This window comes from Poecilia reticulata, linkage group LG4 (genome assembly GCF_000633615.1).
Source record: "Poecilia reticulata strain Guanapo linkage group LG4, Guppy_female_1.0+MT, whole genome shotgun sequence".
Taxonomy (NCBI): domain Eukaryota; kingdom Metazoa; phylum Chordata; class Actinopteri; order Cyprinodontiformes; family Poeciliidae; genus Poecilia; species Poecilia reticulata.
In genome coordinates this window covers 24378714-24400820 of record NC_024334.1, presented here as the reverse complement: position 1 = coordinate 24400820, position 22107 = coordinate 24378714, and the positions used below count along the sequence as shown (strand labels likewise).

General features: G+C 39.2%; 1 protein-coding gene across 2 annotated transcripts in view; it reads right to left on the bottom strand.

Annotated features, from left to right (window-relative positions):
• The window catches only part of sema6bb (sema domain, transmembrane domain (TM), and cytoplasmic domain, (semaphorin) 6Bb), a 175419-nt gene that overhangs the window by 39981 nt on the left and 113331 nt on the right, over positions 1-22107 (bottom strand). For both annotated transcript variants that reach the window (XM_008407080.2, XM_017304420.1), the window contains exons 11-15: positions 15179-15310; positions 13817-13966; positions 12139-12318; positions 7511-7651; positions 3112-3189 (exon numbers count right to left, since the gene is read on the bottom strand). In XM_008407080.2, coding sequence (XP_008405302.1) covers positions 3112-3189; positions 7511-7651; positions 12139-12318; positions 13817-13966; positions 15179-15310 — 681 coding nt within the window. The remainder of the gene's footprint in view (positions 1-3111; positions 3190-7510; positions 7652-12138; positions 12319-13816; positions 13967-15178; positions 15311-22107) is intronic.

The following is a 22107-nucleotide window of genomic DNA, read 5'->3' as shown; positions in this document are numbered from 1 at the left end:
CCACTTTTGCAATGGATAAGGCTGGATAACGTAAAGTTTCTCCAAATTATCTGGTGCAACCCTATTGAAAATAAATAACTTATGCTTAAAAGCCGAAAAAAAACCTAACCAGTTTAAATAATTTATACCAATTCTTCAAAAAACAATGTTAAATCTGGCCAGAATTGTGCTATGACATTCCAGATTGATAGTTCAAATAAATCATTAGAAGCACACAACCTAATATGACATTCATGTCAATGGTATGTTAATGGTAAACTTCTGACAGAAGCTGTGGACAATATTACTAACTATCTACTTTCTTTGATTTTATGCAGGGGCGGATCTAGAAAAATATTTATGGGGTGGCAAGAGGGTGTCAGGGAGTTTTTCAGGGGTGGCAGCATATGCCAGTATATATATAAATAGTATAATATTTATATATAGTATAAATGACAGCATAATGTAACAGACTGAATGTTGTGTTTTGGTGGATAGAGCCAAATAGAGCAGATAGAGCTATATATAGTGACTATGTCAGTATATATAGGGAGATAGTATATAAAAAAAAAATAAAATTAAAAATTCCCTTCTCACCCTCCGCGGGTGGTCTGTTTCATCCTCTGAGCTCGGGTCCTCTACCAGAGGCCTGGGAGCTTGAGGGTTCTGCGCAGTATCTTGGCTGTGCCTAGAACTGCACATTTCTAACACACACACACACACACACATATATATATATATATATACTATTTATATATACATATATAAATAGAACGTTTCGTTCACTCTCACGTTTAGTTTACACAGACCTAACATTGGACTTAATTTACTTGATTTACTTGTTGCAAAATGTTTTAACTTGCATTCATGTAGCACTGAGGATTAAATATAATTTCTTAAGATAGTATAGTTAATTATTTATATGTCTTTCATACTCCTGCTAATTGATATGTATGAGTTATGTCCAGAAAACCATTTTATCCCAATGCAGGACGAGCAGAAATCTGTCACAAAAATATTCGTAGCGCCATCATTTGTTATCAGATATATCTATTAAATACGACTTAAAATAAAGAGAAGAAAACTGATGTTTGATAAATTCTCCGTGATACAAATCTATAAACAATTTTGTTTCTGTTAGTTCTGTCAAGATGCAAGAAGGGGCAAATTCCTCTTATATTGGTCAATCGTTTTATTTTAAATACGCTGTAGGAGCCGTAGTTTGATGATTAGTTCAGTTTTTGTTGCTCGTTTAACTTTTAGGAATTGCAGCGGCTGCAGTGCGCCACAATAAAGGTACAATAACGCTGATAAACAGGTGAAGAACCAAACACCACTTCTGTTCTGCCTTTTTCGCTGTGTCGGCTTTACGCGGACCCGTTGCCATGGCAACCGACAGACAACAGCTCAACGAGCAGATAGAGCAGAGATTATCGATCAGAGGAATCAACACCAAAAAACAAACATTTCCCACACAAAAAAGTAGCAAAACCACCAAAACAGAACATTCAGTCTGTTACATTATGCTGTCAGGCTTGATGTCTATATTGTCATTATTAATAAGTTTTCGCCTGAGCACAGCAGTGGTTGATTAGCTCATTTAAACAGCTGCTCTACTGATGACTATGTGGGCGGGTTGACCTGTTTAGTGCTAACGGAACCAAAACRCACCGAACTGCGCAGCACATGTTAAGGTTATCAAAGTTAATAGAAGGCTAGCAACAGTTAGGCTAGCATAACTGACCCACTGCTCACCTCTKCAATGTTTTCTTTAAGTTAAAACTTTTTACTCACCTGTTAAATCTGAAGCCCTTGTTATCTAATTCATAGGGTTGAATTAACCGCTAAATGTTGCGTCCATTTTTCAGATTCTTTGCGTGATTGTGGTATTTTCTGACCACCCATAATGTTGACTCACTGGACAGCAATGGCGCATGTGCGGCGCACGATAAGTCACGTAATGTCCAGTCCAGTAATTTATATCCAACCTATCAATGCTGCTGCCTCGCGCTCTGTCCTTCGATCTCTCTCACTTCCCGCTACTCTGCAGTAGGTGTCAGGTTACATTGTGTTGCATTCAATGTTGTCGGAAAAAAGAGATTTGTACGCTTAATGTCCGATTTGCCATAACTATTTATTGAATTCATAGTCGCCAGCTCGGGTGGCAACAGGGGTGGCCAGGCTCTCATTTGGGGTGGCAACTGCCACCCCATGCCACCCCAGTAGATCCGCCCCTGATTTTATGCTAAAATCAGAAAAGCACAATTACAGAAATACAAATAAAACCATAAAGCTAATGGTTTTAACATAGAAAGGCTCCTTGGTGACTTTTCCAAATCACAATCTCTAGTCGCATGACTGTCTGATGATGGCTACCTGAGAAAGGTTGCATTATTCCACAAAAAGGAAATTCTCAGAAACTCAATATGTATTCGATTGCAAACTTGACCGCCCTTGGTAAATCTAATCAAGACAAAACACAGAAGCCTTTAATAGTATAAGCAGCCTACCCGAGGCGGTATTTAAGGCCTATGTTGTCTGTTCAGCTGGCACTACACTTGTGTTTGAAAGCCTAACTCAATAAGCGGCTTGATTTATGAGAGATTTGATTTCAGTGGAGGGAAACGATCAAGACTGGAGGTGAGCCGTGAAGACAGACAACTGCAGCAAGAACAGCGACGGGTCTCACTCTGGTATGCAAACCCGACATCTCTGACACCTTCGCAGTGTGCTGTGACAGCTCAGTAGATAAACACACACACACACACACACAAAAACATTTAGGATGAGCCATAAGTGCACAAAAAATAAGACTGCAATAGATGAGAGACAGGGTGAAAAAAAAACTTTAAAGACTAGAATCAAACTTAAAACTCCCAGTGTGGATAAATAATGCATGGAATATCTCTAAGGGTGCCAGTTCTGCTCTCAGAAGGCAGAAATAACCACGGGATGACTAATAATCAACACAAGAACAAATCTTTAGAATCAAAGGGAAAGAAAAGAGAGTGGTAATAAACCATGTACAACTTCAAAAAAGAGAATGAAGAAACAGAGTCACAGAGCAGACAGGAAATAGAAGCATTTGGAGTGTTTGCATGGGCGTGCAGCCGCAAAGGAAAAGCATCCCACCTGGTTCCAGGTCTGAGAAAGGAGCAGGTGCTTCCTCTGGTCCAGCCGCAGTACGGGTCCCTGGAGGCGATGCAGTTCCTGAAGGACAAGCGGAGGAAAATTAATTACCTCAACCTCAAAGATTAAACTAGGTTCCCTTAAGGAGGCCTCAAAGTTAGTCTCTGATCCACTTCATGATGATGATGAGAGCAACTTAAAGGGATAGTCATCTCAAACATGAAGGCTCACAGTTCACCAATTAGTGTAGTTAGTGCAACATTTTTACATATAGGGGTAACATCGTATTTATATACGCTTCATTGAAAACACACATATGCATTTCTTCTCTGCAACATAAAATGTAAGTGTTCTCTGTTTAAGGTCAATTAAAAATACAAACCTTTTTTTATGTATTTGCCTGCATAAAAAACCCCAAAAAAACATCAAATACAATCATTTAAATTTTAACATTTTGGTGAAAAAGTTAGTTTCAGGGTAACCAAGGCTGTAAAGGACACTTATGTGTTTTGAAAGACTAATAAAGAACAATAAATAACTGTGCTTTTGCAACTGACAGAGGCTCCATTAAGTTAAACATGGATTTATATTTGGCTTTGATCGGTTTTGGTTTAAAACTGAAATGTTTCCCAGCTGTCAATCAGGCCGTCATCCAGTGAAGATGAATGTAACCCGCGTCAGCAATACCTGGATGCCTTTCAGCAATATTTGAATAGATTTCTTCACAAAGCAGAAAAAGGTTCTCACAGCTCTCTATATTGCACAAATGCAATAGAGATGCTGACTGCCACTAAATTCTCCATCTACAGCCTGTAGAGGACATTTTAAAGTTTAGTGCAAAGGTTTCAATGTTTATTATGACAATAAACCATAAGTAATATGCGATACATTAATGACGTAATTAAAAAAAAAGTGCAGTATTTCATTGCTGGAAAAGTTTTTAATAGCAGTGTTATAAGTTTAAAATAGTAAAACAGTGAGTACACGGTTATCTTCGGAAAATTGTTTCCACCTCCAAAGGAAATCTGGACGTTTGCCATGGGTCAGTGTTTTTAGTGTTTTTATTTTTTTACAGTAAATCCAGCTGGCTGAGTAATCCTGTGTTTACGTTTGTCTCTTTCCTAATGATGGAGATGTTGATCTAAATACCTACGGGTACTCATGAGTTTGGTTTCCCCCTCAAAAAAGTCCCCACAACCAGAACATCCGAGTTCTTCATTGTTGTAATTTCAGTGCATTTTTTTTTGTTTGTTTATGTAAGGTTTAGTTGAGCATCCACAAACACTGAAGACGTCAAGACTTGAATCAGACCAGATCCATTATGCTTGACCATATTTGGGCTTTTAAATACAAAGGATATTTTTCAAAGTTTGACATACAAACCCAAAAAGACCAACTGGGTTTAAATTAACTGGACCTTGTTGAGTTGAAGTTGAACCAAATCAGGTCCTCAACGACTGGATATGCATCGAACCAGTTTCTCTCGTAAAGTGGCATCAAATGACAAACATGGCTAAATTTTACTTTAGTATAAAGAAACTGAAGATAAATCATCGTAACCCCGGTTTAGGAAACGTTGTCGGTGTCCATAGTGCTTGGTGTAACAATTTCAGTGCAACATGTTAATAAATTACACATAAAATCTTATATGGCTGTGTTTTCTTAGTTTACTGAACATCAAATGCCACAAGCAGCATTTAGTAGTAAAAAAGTAACAAAATGTCCCTTGTAACAGAAACCACTGCCCAATAAAATTGTTTGAAAAACCAGTATTCTCTGTTGTAAAGTATTGCAGAGTGGATTACAGTCCAGTCCCCAATTATAAAACATTTAAATCCTCTGATGTTAATCTCTACTAACATTCTATAGACCTCAAACAGGTCTGACTGTAAAAGTCTAAATTGCCTGGTGTGTGCGGGCTGCAAATTCAACTTCTTCTAAATACTGAAAAAAGGTTTAATTGAACAATTACAACTAAATTGAAGGGGAGCTACACTTCACCATTGTCTATATGCTAAAGAAATACTCAAAATCACGGCTCACAGGTAAAAAAAAAAAAAAAGAGCTTGAACCGCTGAAACGTGACTAAAAAAATCATGAACCTACTCATGCACAAAAAAAGAACCCTGATACGCAAATATAATAAGCACACACGCTAAACACACCTCAGGGAGCATACGAGTGGTTTCCAAATGTGGTCTGGATTACACGCCTGCATGACTCACCTGCTCCAGTGAACACACGTGCTGCACTGGTTTGTGTTAGTGTGGCGGTGGACCCCAGCGGGCCGCAGCCACAGGTCTCGTGAAGAGAGGAGTGTTTCCTGTGTTGCTCTGATTGCACGGGGTGTAAGCAGGTGGAACGTCATTACATCGCATTTATGCATATCTTGTGTATTATGAGTGAAATTGACCATAACAAAGGAAAGCTGTCCAAATGGCCTGGGTCAATCTTTTTGGGTTTTACCTCTTGATTACACGTCATGTTTTGAGCATAGTGGTTAAAAGAGAAAAAGAAAAAGAAAACTTTATTATTTAAAAAAAAAACTCATAAAAGTAATGCCACTAATAAATGAAAAGGAACAAATGAAAACAACATGCTGAACATCTCCATATTTTCCAAGAACACCGTTTTTTTCCCCCTTCGAGTTGTTTATGATTTCCTTTGAATAAGTAATGCTTCAACACATTATTGAACTTTAATGATGACTGGCAGAAGAAAGTTGGGCAAGAGTGCCAATCGTTTTACTTTTTTGTTGTTATTTTGATGTTTATTAAAAAAGAAGTAAAGCATTGGAAGTTACACTCAAACTAGCACCGGCTAGCATTGTGTAGCAGTCGTTTAAGGCACGTAAAAATAAGGCGGCTTCAGTTTTACTTGCCATCATCTTGCAAATATGCGCACAACCAAAAAAACGCGTTTGGTCAATTTCACGGAAGGCTGTGATTTAGTAACTCGTGAAAGATTTACTCATTTTCCATGACAGCTCTCTGATTGTGTATACATCGTAAAGCCAATGCTGATTTGAAGCACAGCAGAGGAAGTTATTAGCAAGTTCTGCTCTAACGCAGCTGTGACAAAGCTCAGGGTTTCTCAAGAAAAAACCATGTATTTAAAATCTTTTACTGCCTGAATCTTGACTGAGTTATTCATGAACATTTTCACAATCAACAACAACAAAAAAAAAAACACACACAAGATCATAAACAGATGTTCTAACAATGTAAACTATAAACTGCTCCAGTGTAATTGCACACAGGAACCAGGAAATTATCTTTTTTTTTTTTTTATCATCAAGTGATCAGAGGCAATGGAATCGGTTTCATCTTCCACGTCATGCCTCTGTAGAGTCATGGCAAAATATAGAACCGGCAATATTTCTATAGAACTAAAAGCACCACATGGAGTCATTTTGTCTCTGCGTCAGAGGTGCTTGGGCAAACACGACATTGCACAATGTCTAACCCTAACCCTAACTTTTGCTTATTTTATGACAGTTTCATAAATTCTATGTAAATAAAGAATTGTCCAGCGTGGAAATAATTAAGCTGAAAAGGGAACATCAAGTTAGACTGCAGCTCTATACAGAAATACAGGCAATTCATTAAATTTCCCCAAAATTCCTCTGAACATGGCTGGACAAAATTTTGCCCCGTTTCGCTATGGTACTTTATGTGAAGAGAGATAATGAGTGATGATGTCATGAGTGAAGTTTCTGTTTAAAACGGATTAAAACGGCCAACACCACACACCCCCAATTATAAACGATAAAACTGAAGAGTTGTGATTTGGGAGAGCAGTGTTTGTTATGAGAATACATTTTCAGACTATAGCTGTGGTTACTTAAAAAAAAAAAAAAAACCTTCAGTTTTTAAATCCTCTTCTGTTCATTACCTCTGTTGAACTCTGTGAGGGGAGTCACCGAAACCATTAAGAAATATGATTGTGGTTCGGCCATCGTCACCAAACGAATCACTCAATCAATCCACTCTACTATTTGCTAGTAAAGAACACCTAAAGTCACATCTGTAACTTGCCCTTCAGTCGTTTTTGCACCAAAATCTCAATATTACTGGGATAAAACAGGCCTAGTGGGTCTTAAAAGTTTCAAAACTAAAAGCCTTTATTGAACATTTTACAATCCCACCGCCTCAATCATTTAAACGGGACTCAATTCAGTTTTCAGAAACAATTAGGTATTATTGCTTTTATTAAGACCAGAGATTATTTCAAGCTGAGCTTCTCTCAGCTTGCTGCAGCAGACCTCAGGTTTGCTGCAGCTAACAAAGCTCACCCTCCTTAAAGACAAATGTTGGATGGTCCCTCCAAGGTCACCGACTTTCTTTTCCTACCCCAGTGCCCATTTAAGGTTTGGTTTGTGCTTTATGCTTCGCAAGCTTACTTCATGCATCGGGAATAGAGCTGGCATCGGGCCACCGGCACTCTGACCACACAAGAGGGAAAAGCGAGGAGCAGTGTGTGGCTCGCCCGGTCCAGAGTGAGAGACAGCAGCTGCCTGGCTTGCATAGAGTCCTCAGCACACCTGCATCACAGAAACAGGCAGGAACACACGAAACAAAGAGAATTTGCATTAGGCAATTTCAATTACTAGCTCGCGACCGCACATTATACCCCTGACCTTGATCTGAGCATGGCAACAGGGCAAAAAAAAACATCTCTCTTGACTCATTGTGAAACACAAACAAGCCAAAAGTGCTCTATGAATAATAAAAAAAAAAAACTGTAATAAAAGCGAGAGCGACAAGTGCCCGATGTTAAAATGCCAACCCAAACAGGCTGATTGTGGAACTTCAAGGGGTCGACTGGCCTTCAAAAACAACGGCCAGGATCCAAATCACCTCTAATTGGCACTTAGAGCCACAAGAGCTGGCAACAACCTGCCTCCATGCAGCAGATTTACACCATATTATGCACATGTGCATCCATGCATTAGTTATATCTAGACGGTTTATGGTAATAAGATTGTGGATGGCCCACAGTCATTAAGAAGAATATATCATTCTGCTAAGGTCGAGCTGCGAGTCATTCTTCACAGCCAGAATCATGAAATGCAGGGAAATGAGGAGGGAGAGTTCTGGAGAGGAAAAAGTAAAGAAACCTTGAGCAAAGAACATTAAAGTAGTAAGATCAGGTGAGGGAAGTAAATAGCAGGAGATGCATGGTGCATTTGAGAATATAGATCTGCCTCACAGCAGACTTTAGGAAAGGTTGCAGTATACCTAAAACATGTTATCTTTGCGCAGAAAGCCAGTGTGTTTGAGTCTGAAAATGAAACAAGCACCTAAAATGGCTCTGCTATTTCAAGTCAATGTGTCATTTTGTTTGTTTTTTTTTATCTGTCATTGTGTGTCTTTAAATGGGTAATGGATCTGTTTGGGAAAGCAGCATCTCCAAAGTTTTTGCTCCTTTTTGTTGTAAAATTGAAACTAATAACTGCAAGTGACATTTTGTGTAATCTGGGGCTTGTCGCACTTTCTTTTTTTTTTAAGAGATGCACAGAGAAATTGACTTATGATTGGAATGGGAAGATTTTCAGCTTGCTCAGCTTTTAACAATGACCAGTGGGTTGGAAACTCAGAAATCCTATCTTTTTTCCCATCAGTGCTCTGATCAGTGGTTTGACAATTTAACGGTTTGTGAAATTGGCAAAGGAAAGACAGACCTGGAGCCGACTACAGCAGAATACTGGGGAGGCTCAATGTGTACCAGCAAAGTTCTCTTTCTTAGCTTTCTAAGTTTTCAAACCTTCTAAATGCTGAATTTTTGAAGATCTGGAAATCTTTTGGGAATCTTTTGAATAAAGCTGAGGATCTTCATTCTTTAAGAAAAATACATAAAGACTTATACTGTTTACAGTTTGTGATGCTAAACTTCTTAATCGTTAATAGAAGGTGCGAAAATATTTTTAGATGACCATCACTCCAAATCCTGTCTTTAAAAAAAAAAAAAAGACGATGATCATCCTGTCTTAAAGCAGCATCTCTCTAGAAGTGGGGAAAAAAAACAACATTTTGACCAAATCTAAACAGCTAAAGTCAATATTAGCAGGTCAAAGCTTGAAAACCAGAGAGCTCAAATCTCTCGTGAATCTTAAGGGGTCTTTTGTTTTAGATGTACAGGTTAGGGTGATGAGGGCCTGGAGGAAGATGCAGCTGAAGCCTGATTAGACTGACGCCTGCTGTGATAGCTGGACTGTCAGTAACCTCCCGGTGAGCTCACCATGCACACCAAATTATTCCTAACACACTGTCTCCAGACCTCACCAGCTTATTTGTCAAACTGTCTCCCTCACATTTCTCCAGCAATCACTGTCCCTCATTTTGTCAAATTTGTGACAGAAATCATAAGCATGGGTTAAAAGAGATGAGAAAGGAGCCAAAGAAAGAAAAAAAAAGTCTGTTTTTAGCCAGTCAGTTCAAGAAATATTCCCAATTACCACAGCAGAAATTGTTTAGAAACATCTACTTTCTTTTTAAATGCCTCTAATTATCCTTAGTGAAAGATAATCACCATCCAAAACTGCCTGCATCTGTGTGACAATTACCCCCTCTCCCCACTGCTGTCATGTGGAGCGCTGCATTTCAGCGAAGAACAAAACACAAAAAGGAGTGAAAAGGAAATGCATCCAGTGTTCACTACGTAATGATCTAGATCAAGTGTAGTCTCAAAGCTGTGCGCCTCGTGCAAAATGCTAATTACAGAAGCACAAGAGGCCCTGTTCAATCCAATCTCTTGTTAAGATGCAGATAAGGAATAGGATTCAGTTCAGACTGAAGACTGAGGGTCTGCCTTCCTGGCAATAACTTTGGTCAAGATCAAGGATGATTGGATTTTCACGTCTCTTTCATTATTTTCTAATGTTTGCCCATAACAGTTTGTCTCAACCTCATTAGAGGATAGTCAGATTCTGTGATAATGATTATTAGGCTCTAATTCAAGTCTCATCTAATTACCATAGTTCTCCCTCTTGTATGTTATTGGACTGTCTCAGACACTGCAAAGTGATTTATATCTTGGTCAGCACATTCAAATGAACACATTTATTAGCAGTGCTCATATTCTATATGAATTTTAAACTTCTGAGGAAATTAAACTGAGCACAATTCAACAATCATTAGGAGCGACAGACTAAAAATATACCTAATTTCTTGTCTGTTAATGGTGCAGTGCCATCAAGTTGATAAAAAAATCATATGTAACTTATTGCCCAGCCCCTTACTGAATACATTATGTTCATTATGGTAAACTACCTATAAAATCTTAAAATAGTTATCAGTCACAACTGTGAACTGATGTTGAATTGCATCTAGATTGCCAAGTTTTGCTCGAAGGGTTCCTGCTAATCCAAATCCAGACAAAAAGCACGAAGCGCAGAGATCTGCAGAAAGCGCACCATTTTTAACTTTTCTCAATGTATGCTTTATCTTCCTGACACAGTGTTAATTAGATATTGTTGAGCATCAATTGAATCAAAAGCACCTTTGAAGCAGGACACCAACATTAAAATGTTTAAAATGACTATTTTGAGGCCTTTTTCTACCAAACCAGTTCTTTGTGTTTCTAATTTTAAAAGCTCTGGATCCAAAACCTGGTTGCTCCCCCAAACATGACTTTGCTTCTGGACCAAACAAAGAAAAAATGCTTTCATCAGAAGATGGGGGAAGGCTAAAGGACACGACAGACGATCAAAACAATTTGAATGTAATGTTTAAGACTTCAGAGTTCAGTTTGGTTTTGATCTGTCAAATTTCAAACAAATAAAACACCTTTGAAAATTGCATCAAAATTGCATTAGCACCAAAATAACACAAACCGACTCTCTCATCTTCCCACAGTTCTTCGTATCGTCCATGCTTAAGTTTAAGTAGGTCAATGTCCTGTTTGCAGCCGAGCTCGCAGCTGATTATATTCCACTGAATCCATGAACTAACTCTGTATTCCAGTGCTGCAAATGTTATTAAAGGACCGGCTGATTAGGATTGTGAAGCATTCACGGTCACCACCTGTTGCTTAAAACTGAAATTTGAAATTAAGCTAGTGATTGTGCAAAAGGGGTTCTCTTTTGCAGTAATATTGGGATAAATAAAAGGATTTGCTTTGTGTAGCTGTGTCTATGTACCATGCTCCTTCACAGAAACACAGGACAGGGAGGATCAAATGATAACTGATTTAAATGCTGATTTAAGCGCAACTCGTCCCCCGGGTAGAGGAAAAGCACAATTGTTTTCTTGCAGAGCCAGTTGAAAACTGGCACCGGCACTAGATAAGCACTGGAAGCATAACTTTAGCTTTCTACCAGTTTGAAATGAAATTTGAGGTAAATTTAATTGTAAACTTGTCTAAAAAACAAAACAAAAAAACTGTTTTTTGCCAAAAACATTGTGTTCTTTGTTTTTCCCGCATGATTAAACTGTTTCAAAGCAAGCCCTTAATCTCTGCTTTTAGACAGGTTTACATTAAAATACATCACTCTACTGATTTTGTTTGTTCAAAAGCCCAAACTAAAAAAAATACCTCCTTGTGATATGTTTATGCTTTTTGATTTATAATACACAAATGAAATGGATAAGCTATCTAAATCAGAGTATGTAAATAGTTTTCCACTTTTTTAAAATCTATTTTACTTTCTCAAGTATTTTTTTTAAAATCTCCATTCTTTAATTTTAGCTTGTGATTCATTGAGAAATTTTGTGGTAAATATAATCTACTTATTTTCAGCTTGACCCAAGCTGGCTGACTGGTTGAATTTTCAAAAATCTGATATTTTAGCAAACAGGTTACTCTAACAATATAAAACTGATGTGGGAAAATGACTCAAAAGCAGCAAAAAGAAAAGTTGGGCAAAGATGCTATTTAAAACAAAGACCATTTTCTATGAAGACTGATCACTAACATAATGTGTTATTTTTTGTTGTCTAAAAATGGTATTGGTAGGTCAAAGTTTTAAAAATCAGCACAAAATTGTGATTCACAACCAATTTGATCCCCCATGCTATTCTGTGGTCTTACTTGTCAGGATTAAATCCTTCCAGTTCCTCCAGAAAGATGTTGCTGCTGGTCACCGTGTTGTCTTGGTTTGGCATAATGAGAAACTTCAGGATGGTTCCTCTGCTTGACCCAAGGAAGAGGACGGTGCGGTTCCTGTACGGCCCGGCTTCTGTATCCACCACAATCTTATTCAGCTGGTACCTGAACCACAGGAGAGAGTCAGAGTGCTGCATGAATGCCACAGAGTGAAGCAGCTCATTCAAGCCATTCCACTTATGAAAGCTAAAAGTGTTGTAAAGAAGCTCCTGGAGGCCACCGTATGATTCAAGTCCATTAAAACAAATTGGCTAAAGTGAAAAGTACAGAGCCGCATGAAGCGAAATCAAAATATGTCGTTTCTCTTGAGAAACTGGAGAATGAAGTGAAATCCACAGTAGAAACTTCTTATTAAATTTGAATAATACACTAATTAAACCAGACATTTCAGTCATTAATAATATCAGTCGAGTGAACGGATTTAAAAAGAAACAATAGCAGAGCACAGTGACGCTACACACAGTCCTGACTAAGTGAGTGAATAGATGTGAATAGAAGCCACGTTGTGCGATATTTTATAATATTCTCTGTCTCCAAAATACCCTGGTGGATGGTGGACTCCATATATAAGGTAATGAGTGGAGAATTACACAACAAGCATCCATTAATGTTTATGGACAACACTATAGCTCAGTGTTGACCAAAGTCAGCCGTCAAGAGCTGGACTCCTGCAGGTTTTAGATCTTTCCCTGATTCAACACACCTGAATAAAATGGATACTTGATTACCAGGCCCCTGCAGAGATTGATGACATGCTGAGGAGGTAATTCAGGGATCTGAATCAGTCGTGATAGAGCAGGAAAACATCTAAAAGAATGGGGACTATTATCATAAGCTCTACCAGCAACGATGCAGCTCATTCATGTCTCATTGTACATTCATCTGTGTTTCCTGGACAACTAATCTGTGAAATACGATACAGAATGTTGATATATATGAAGTTTGAAAGTAATTCAAATATGAATAAGTTCTACTGATTATTCTCTATAAATGTGTGCTCAGCAAAAGTCATCCATCCATTTCTTTGTTCATCAACCCAAACATAATAGATCTTTCTTTCGGCAGGTGGAAAAATATGACGGGATCTTTAAAGGATTGATAACATTGTGATGCATGTAAACATAATCCAGCTATATGCTTTGATAAAGAAAAAGGCAGAGGAGACCCAGAATCAAACATCTGAGCTAAGTGATTATATTAGTCAAGAACTGATTGGACCCTGATTCAAAGATAAAGGTAGACATTGAGGCAAATACAATTTGGCAGAGGTTTGTTTGAGGTAAAGAAAAAATAAAAGTGCAGGAAAAAAAGCCCCCTGAAAAATCATGTTATAATTGTCCAGCTAAAAATGATAAAGTAGAAAACGAATCAGTGATTTCTATTAATTCCAGATTTCTGGATGCAACAGTTTGCGGATAATTAAGATATATTAAAAACCAGGCAGGGTAATAATGGTCATATTCATTTTATTGCATATGTAACGTCCCGAAAACATACCAACCTACCACAGAGCTACACTTCATAAAGTCTTGTACAATTTATATTTAATTACCTGTGAAGTAGGATGCAAAACATCCAAGCCAGTTTTTCACGGGGTTCTCACCTGACCATGGTCCTCACAATCCAAGGTCTTTGTCCGAGCGATGGAACCGCTTCGTCCATCAGGGGATGGGTCTTGACGAAGTTCAGCATCTCGTCGGGGAACGAGTTGGAGGAATTAAACTTGGATCCTTGGACGGCGCAGCCACCAGGTCTGGGGACAACAAGACGGAGCGCGTCAAAAAGAGGGGAGCGAATTGATCTGACAACATCAAGCCACTCACGTCTCCATAATGATACATTATTAAAAGGACAGTCTAGACTGTCTGAGTGACTCACATTCACATAGAAACTCTTTGGTAGCAAAACTCCGATGAAAACAGAGTTTTCTTTATTTACTCTATATTTTCCAACATTCTTCAATATGTTTTTCCAATTTTTTTTTTTTTTTATTAAAACCTAAAACATGTCTGCAAAAAATCAGAGGACACTTTAGTCATGTAATGAATGCCTGACTGTGAAAATGCCACAAATGGTACAGTGACATGCAAAAGTATCCACACCCCATGTCCTCCTTCACATTTTGTTTCAACATAGTTAATTTGGTGACCAACACAAAGTAGTAAGAAATTGTGAAGCGGAAAAAAAAACAAAAAAAAAACAAGCCGTAATCGATCCCGTGTACGCTTTGTGTGGCTTACGTGGAAAGGCAGCCATTAATTCCTGTTTTCCTGATGCTCTGTAAAATGTTCAAAGCTTAGAACATTGTTTTCTAACCCAACCCTGCTTTCATCTTCACCACAGATTTCCTCCCAACTAGTCTGCTGCTCTTCTTGCTCTTCATCAGGCCGTTTGATCGTTGATGTTCTCAAAAATCCTTCATAGAACAGCTGCAACTTATGCTAAGATTGAATTTCACAAAGGAGGGCAGTCAGATTAAATGGGTTAAATACCTTTTCACACAGCACGATTTGACATTTTATTTGAAAATATATTTTCTTTTTTCTTTACTGTGGTGGAGTACTTTGTGTTGGTCTACTCAATAAAAACCCAGTTATCTACACACTGAAGTTTGTTTCAGTGTGTCAAAGTGTCAAAGCTCAGTCCTCAAAGACCAGTGTCCGACAAATCTCAGATGTTTTTCTGTTCCAACACACCTGACTGAAACAATGAAGTAATTGGCAGGACTTAGAAAAAGGTGACTACATGTTGAGGATGTGATTTAGCCATTCGATTCAGGTGTGTCGGACCAGGAACAGATCTCACAACATACACTAGGTATGAACACTTTTGCAAAGCCCTGTAAAAAAAAAAGACACTTTTTGCGGTAGCATCATGTTTCAGAACGGCATTGTCATTCTCCCAGCTTGTTGATAACAATCTGAAAGCACAGGTGCATGCATTGAGCACCGCCATCTGGCTTCACCTTGGCTTTGGGATGAGTTCATCTGGAACAGGCGTCCAAATAGACTCCGGAGATTTCTGCTCCTTAAACCTTCCATCAAACACAGCAGCCAGCTGCTCCATGTCAAAAGCGCACACAGCCGAACCCGGTATGCTGCAGAGAAGGAGACGGGATGGTGAGACGGAGGCAGATGAAGCACTTTGAGCTGACACAAAATGACTGTCAGCCCCATGTCAAGCCAGCTCTACTCTCCAAGAAGGCAGCAGAGAGAAAAAAAATAACATAAAACGGAAAGAAAGAGGATTAAACCCACACTAAAAAAAAAACCTGACGATAAAAATAAACTCAGATGTACACACTGTAAAAGAATTCGGAGCCCAGCTGAGATGACAAACTCACTGCTTTTTATTTTTCGGGAGCCTACAGTGGAGCATAACGGAAATTATGACTGATACACACTGAGAATAAAGAAAGGAGAGACAGTATCAGCTCTGGGCTCATCTTATATAGATATTCAGTAGATAGAAAAGCTATATTAGGCCAAAGAAAAGATCCCGGCGGAAATTCCTGGAATATAAAGCAACAATAGGAAATGAGTCACTCAAAATTCAGTTCCCCACAAGGAGGAGGAGGGAAGGGTTCTCGTAAAGGAAATGAACCCACAAAAACATTCCAGTGAAAAGCCCGGCGCACCTCGGAGGCTGTTTAACCGCTCATGAACCCGGCCGCCCGGAGAAGTGTCCGGTGCACCCCCGTGGAAATAAACACAAAGAGACATTTACAACAAACTGAGAGGCGTCCAAACAGTGAGGCTGTCTCTGCTGAGCCTGATGCTACATTTGTGTGTTTTAAGGCACACTGAGAAAAGAGGGGAGAGCTGTCAGGACGAGATAAGAGATGAGTTTAAAGAAAAAGAAAACACCATGCTCAGTGCTCCACTCTGTTGTGAAAGTGTCCACGTCAACGAGTAACTACATACACGGAGAGAAATCTTCAAACTACTTTAGGAATATCCACAGAGACCGAACCACTTGTTATCTGTCGCTGCATGAATTTCAGCTGTCTTTTACGTTAAATTAAATGTCCAGCTGTTGGTTTTTAGTCCCTCTTGGGTTATGTTCTGAGCTGAGGGTCACTTCCAGGAGTGTGTGGAGGGAGCTGCGTTTGTGAGCTGGATTTTCTGGCTGCAGCTGGGAACCGTGCTCTCACGATGTGCTATTGATTGGGTCAAGCCGATCCGTATTTATCATTTACAGACATTTACAAGCAGGAGCATGACTCAAGCCTGGCTAGAGCAGCAAAGCAGTAGTCATACAGTGATGGGAAAAAGCATTTGTCCCCTTAATAGGGTGAGGCAATAGAAATATCTATTCTGATACACATGTGACCAATATCAATAAAAAGCACGTCTGATAGAATATTGATCGTCCAATCCAGAACTGCACAGCATTCTGGGGGTTGTAGGCAGACAAGGTCAGAGCATCAACTAACTCACTCGCTCTTTGCTGCGCAGCAGCACTTTCGGGTTTCACCACCGTCCCTCATAACTGCTACAAATAAAAAGGAACGATGTGGACGTGAAAGAAGAAAACGAGGAAATTGTGGCTAAAAAAAAGGAAATGTCATGTAACCAATTTGACAGTATTTTGAATATTTAAAGCACTGATATGAAAGATTGTGATACATCAGCCCAGTCATAGTTCTATATTGATTTTCTCTGCTTTACTCGTTTTTCACACTGATGCTCTTTAATATCAGAAAAAGGTAGCTTAGATCAGGTTATTATTTTTTTTTAAAGCAACTGATCATCACACAGACAGTCCAACATGGTGGTGGCCGTCTGCTGGTATGGAGTGCTTTGCTCCATTAAGATGTGGGCTACTTATGGTGGAGAAATAAATTCTACTCTTTCACACAAAATCCTGAAAAATGATGTCTATTTGTGAACTTAAGCCGAAGCACACTTGGCTTATGCAGCAGGGCAGTGATTCAAAGCACTCCAGTAAATCCATCTGTGAATGCCAATAAAACAAGACTGACTGAGATGCTGTGACATGACCATAAACAGGGTGGTTATTCTAAAAGAAACCCCCAAAAAACTCCAATATGGCTGAATTACAATTCATGAAAAAAAAGAGCATGCTGAAATTACCACAGAGATGTAAAAATGTACTTTTTGGAAAAACCTGACTGCAGCTGTCGTCACCTAGTTATAAAAGCACAAGAGCAAATTACTTTTTCACATTGAGTCAGGATGACTTGGATATCTTTTTTCCTGTGATAAATGAAACAGTTATCTGAATACTAAATTGTTGTATTTACTCTGTTGTATTTTTGTTTTTTTTACTGATATAAAAAAAAAATTTAATGACCAGAAACATTTAAGTGTGATAAATCATAAAAAATCATAAAACAGAAGAAGTCTGTGAGGGGGGCAAATACTTTTTTACAGTCCTTTAAATGTGTCCGATGCAGCTTCCCTCTAAGGACTGAAGGCACCAGATGTTATATGTGATATGTCTGCCAGCTCTGCCAGCTTTCTCTACCCTCACCAACCTCTCCACCCTCCCATCACTCTGCTTGCAGGTCACTGGCTTTGCCCTGTGCATGACTCCAAATCTAACGGAAGAAAGCCAAAAGGCCTCGGGCTGTTTTCCTCTCACAACTGTCTTTTATTATTCTCATTTCCAAAGTAGTTTCTCTCACTTGCGCTACTCAGTCATGTTTTAGAATCTTACTTATGCTTCCCTTCGGTTATTTCTTTTGCTGATTTTTCCCCCTCTGTTGTTCTTCATTGTGCTTTGTTTTTTTTCCAGAAAAAAGTTTTGCAGGCTGGATGCATATGCCGTCTGTTTGAATGAGCAGCCCTATTGTTTAAAAACTCTCAGACGGCATGAAATTGCTCATCTTATCAGTCACATGATGGGTTCCAGAGATAAGTGAGAAAAATAAGAAAAAAAACATCAGTCAGGAGATTTTTAATCTAATCCTTTAATTATAGGATGCAGCTAGTTATTCTCCACATTCCTCAATGAAATTGAAATAAAGATCTGCTAAATCAATTATCTCCAGAAAGGATACATCTATGAAACAACTCAAATTGGTCAAGCACAGTAGATCATACTATATTTAATAATGTCCATAATTAATTTTTTTAAATGCAACTCATGAGTTCAAAACTACCAACTATCATCCATCATTCAGATAAACGTCGAGGCGGGGCAAGACCATGGTTGTGTTGGGACCTAAGCAGAATATCATTCATGGGTCCACTTCCTGCAAAGATCATCTTCATCTGTACAGATTCTGAAGAGTCAGAGTGGTTGGTGCAAAGTTTCATGCTCTGTCTATTAGCTACCACAGTAAATAATAAAAAACAACTTCTATAATTTGTTAAATGAGTTGTAAACAGTCAAAGAGTGCAAGAAACGTGATCTCGCCTAACACACAAACCTATATTTAAAATATGAGTCATAATGTAATATTTTGCTTTAAAAATGTTTTCCTTTAATATTTACCGTTGGTGCCTTGAGCTGCTTTTAGGTCGAGGTCCACATATTCTCCACACATTTCTCTCATGACACTGGTGTCCAGTCGGACGCGTGGAGTGTCATTCTCCAGTACCAGTTTCTGTAACTCTAGCTTGTGACCTTATTATGTATTCCTTTGCCTAGTCTGTTTGTGGGCCCGCGGGGCGTGCAGGAGGTTTATCCTGCACATCTGTGCAATCTCCCCAGTGTGGCATTCTTCATGGCATCATAAACCTGTTCTCCTCCTTCTCCTCGTTGCTGCTGTGTTTTTTCCCAGAGGGACATCCGGCTGTCACGCAGAATTCTCCGCACGGAAAGCCAGAAACGGCGTCCCGCTTTCAGGGCGCACGCAATTTCATTTACAATGCGAGGGAAATTATAAACAGCTCTATTAAGCCCAAAGAGCCCACGTCAGTCAATGCAAATGGCCTTTTCAACTGGCAGAACAAAAACCAGCTAATACTGAACCAGCCGAAAACGTGTTTTTTTTTCCATTTTACTTCGTTGTTGCTGTCGTACTCAAAATCTCAATGGTATATTTTAGGGGAGAAAAAAAGAAAAAAATGGGCCAAAAAGCATTTGGTGAATGCAGCTGGTATGTGGTGGTAAAATAACCCCTGGAGAGTGTGGGCACAGGAGGAGCTGAGCTTCCGCAGAATGTAGAACAATAAATCGTCAACTTCATTTCGTCACTCCCGTACCACGGTGTGGCCTGGTGGATGTTGCAGCGGGCCAAGTGGTAAGAGTGAACAGCTATTACCTTCCTCCAAGGTCCTGCTTCATGCCGTTTCCACTACACTGTGCCAGCCAAGGCAATTTGTCTGGCAAGCACTTTGCCGACGTGCCGCAGCGGGCCACGAGGGGCCTATGGGGAGTTTTTACAGCTCACCTCACACGTTCTCTGCGATAATTCCTGCTCATTTTCCTCCACCTTTACGCATCTGTATCTTTTCTCCGAGAACCTCCACTTCTGCCTGGCGGTTATTTAAAACGAGACCCAAGGGCAGCTTACCCGAGCACGGGTTGACAGTTTGTGTGTGTGTGTGTGTGCGTGTGTTCAGGTGGTCCTCCCATCCTTTGTGCAGAGAAGTTAAAGCTTTTATCAGGGAACCGTTTTAATTGTTTTCAGAAAATGTGCTTATTTGTGTACGAGTCTGCATATGTGAGGCATCCATCTGACTCTGCAGGCAGCGGCCCACTCTCCCGCCGCGCATTCTTCCAAACACGCAGATAAGATGCAGCTGATGAAACACTTTTAGGTCTCAGGGAGTGGGAGGCACACGTGGTGTCCATTACAGACTTCCCTGTCCTTGGACTTATCGTACTTCTCATCTTCCTTTTCGTTCACACCATTTTTTTTTTCTTTCTTCTTCTAATGTCAGTAGCAAAGATGCAAAAGATTTACTATTAAATTATGTATCTGAAGATGTTCTTTTGCTTATATTCCAAAAAAAAAAAAAAATGCATACATTAATATGCTGGGATAAAAAAAAAAAAGCTTGGTAGGTTTTCCAGCAACCTTAACTCTAAAAGTCATTTTATTTTATTTGAATTAGTGAAATTTAGGGAGTTTCTTATGGTATGAGTGATTCGGCTTTATTGCATCACTTCTAAATTTGTCGCTAGAATGTTATTTGATGTTTTTATATTTAATAAAATAAATAAACAAGATGTTGACATCCCCAAAAAGTAACGTACCTGGTTATGCTACATCATAACACTACGAATTTTGTCTCATTGTCTCCATTCTATTGTAGACACTAAGGAGAATAGAGGCACTGACAAAAAAAAAACAAACTTCAAACTTCAAAGACTCAACACTTGATGGTTCACAAAAATCCCCTTAATTTCCACACAGTTAGACCCAAATTTTAGTTTCGGAGTCGTACCTAGCAAGGCGGTAAAGATCGCTTTTGGTTTCAGCTGACTGATGCACACGCCTCCAGATGGAGTTCATGAAGTGCTTGAACTCCACATGCTTACTTTTGTGATCCAAGTACAGAAAAGGCTTTTTCTCACACCATTCCCAAACACCAGCTGGCATGTTAAGAGTCCCATGGTTGTTATGGTGATCCAAACATACCACTTTGCTCTGTGCTGCAGATCTCTTGCACTGAGCTCTGGAAGCTTTTGGAAAAACTCCATTACAATCCTCATTCAGCTCAGTATCTAGTGGCAAACAATATTTTTTCCGCAAGGAAACAAAAAGTTTCTACATTTTTTTTTAACAGGGACCACACGAGGTTTAGAACGACGGCATATAAAGTGATTTGTGTAGATATACTAAAAAATGCGAGGCAAGGAGATTACTCTGTGTGAAAGAGGAAAGGAAAAAATAAGTATTGGAAACATCAAAGAATAAGCAGAAATGAATTCCTCTGTGTGCATTAATGTTGCTGTAATTAAAGCATAGCTCTATATTTAGATCATAAATAGCTTATCATGGGGTGTACATAAATAATATCGTCTCACATTCCCTCGTTTCCTCCGCTGAACAGTTCCTCTGGTTTAGTGCTTGATTTGTATTTGAGCCTTAAAATCCCCTCAGTCTCCGTGTTGCGACCCTGACCCTCCACCACGCTCGCTTCCCATCTTGACCTCTGCACCTTGACATCGTCACTGAGATTTTTCTGGAACTCCGTCGGGGTCCGTGGGAAGACTCGCTGTTTTTAGCTTCAGAGATGAACGAACAAACAGCAGCGGTTCAATGAAATTTCAAGGTGCGCCATGTGAATGCGGCTACACACAGGGGGGGGTCTGCCTAGGTCTCTGTTTGAAGGAGGCTAAAATGGGTTTTTATTCATGTGGATCCAGCTGTTCTTGAATATCGAAGCTGTTTTCCTTACCCATTTTCTGTGATTTCAGTCACTAATTATATCCATCTCCAAGTAAGCAAAGCTCTAACAAAGTCTAGGTTAGATAACACGGTATATTCACTCTTCGGATTTTTCCCCCATTCATTAGCCCGATGTGGAACTTTCTTCAAGATGCTGGTAAAACACAAAGCTTCCTAAAATAGGGAGCAGTTCCAATCCCCATAGTTAGATGTTTAAATAAAATGCACTTACCCCGTGCTAAGTTTGGTGCAAACAATGTCCACAAGCAATTAGCCGTTTTTGAAATCGTGTCTGTCAGACATAAATCTGCATTACGTCTACGTGACGGTCCAAGAAGTGGAAGTAACGCCTTCTTTCTCATCAGAAAGAAAAGGAATGACTAAAAAATGGAAATAAAATGTGTCGAACATGGCTCGCCACAGAAGGGTCTCCTGTCAAGGGATAACATGATGAAAATTATTCAGTGGAACCCTGAACAAGTTTTCTTCTATTGTTCGTTTCCATATCCATTAAAATGGAAACAGCGCCTCGTGTGCAACAAAACATTACAGTACATAGCAAGTGATGCTGAAGTTGGTATGGG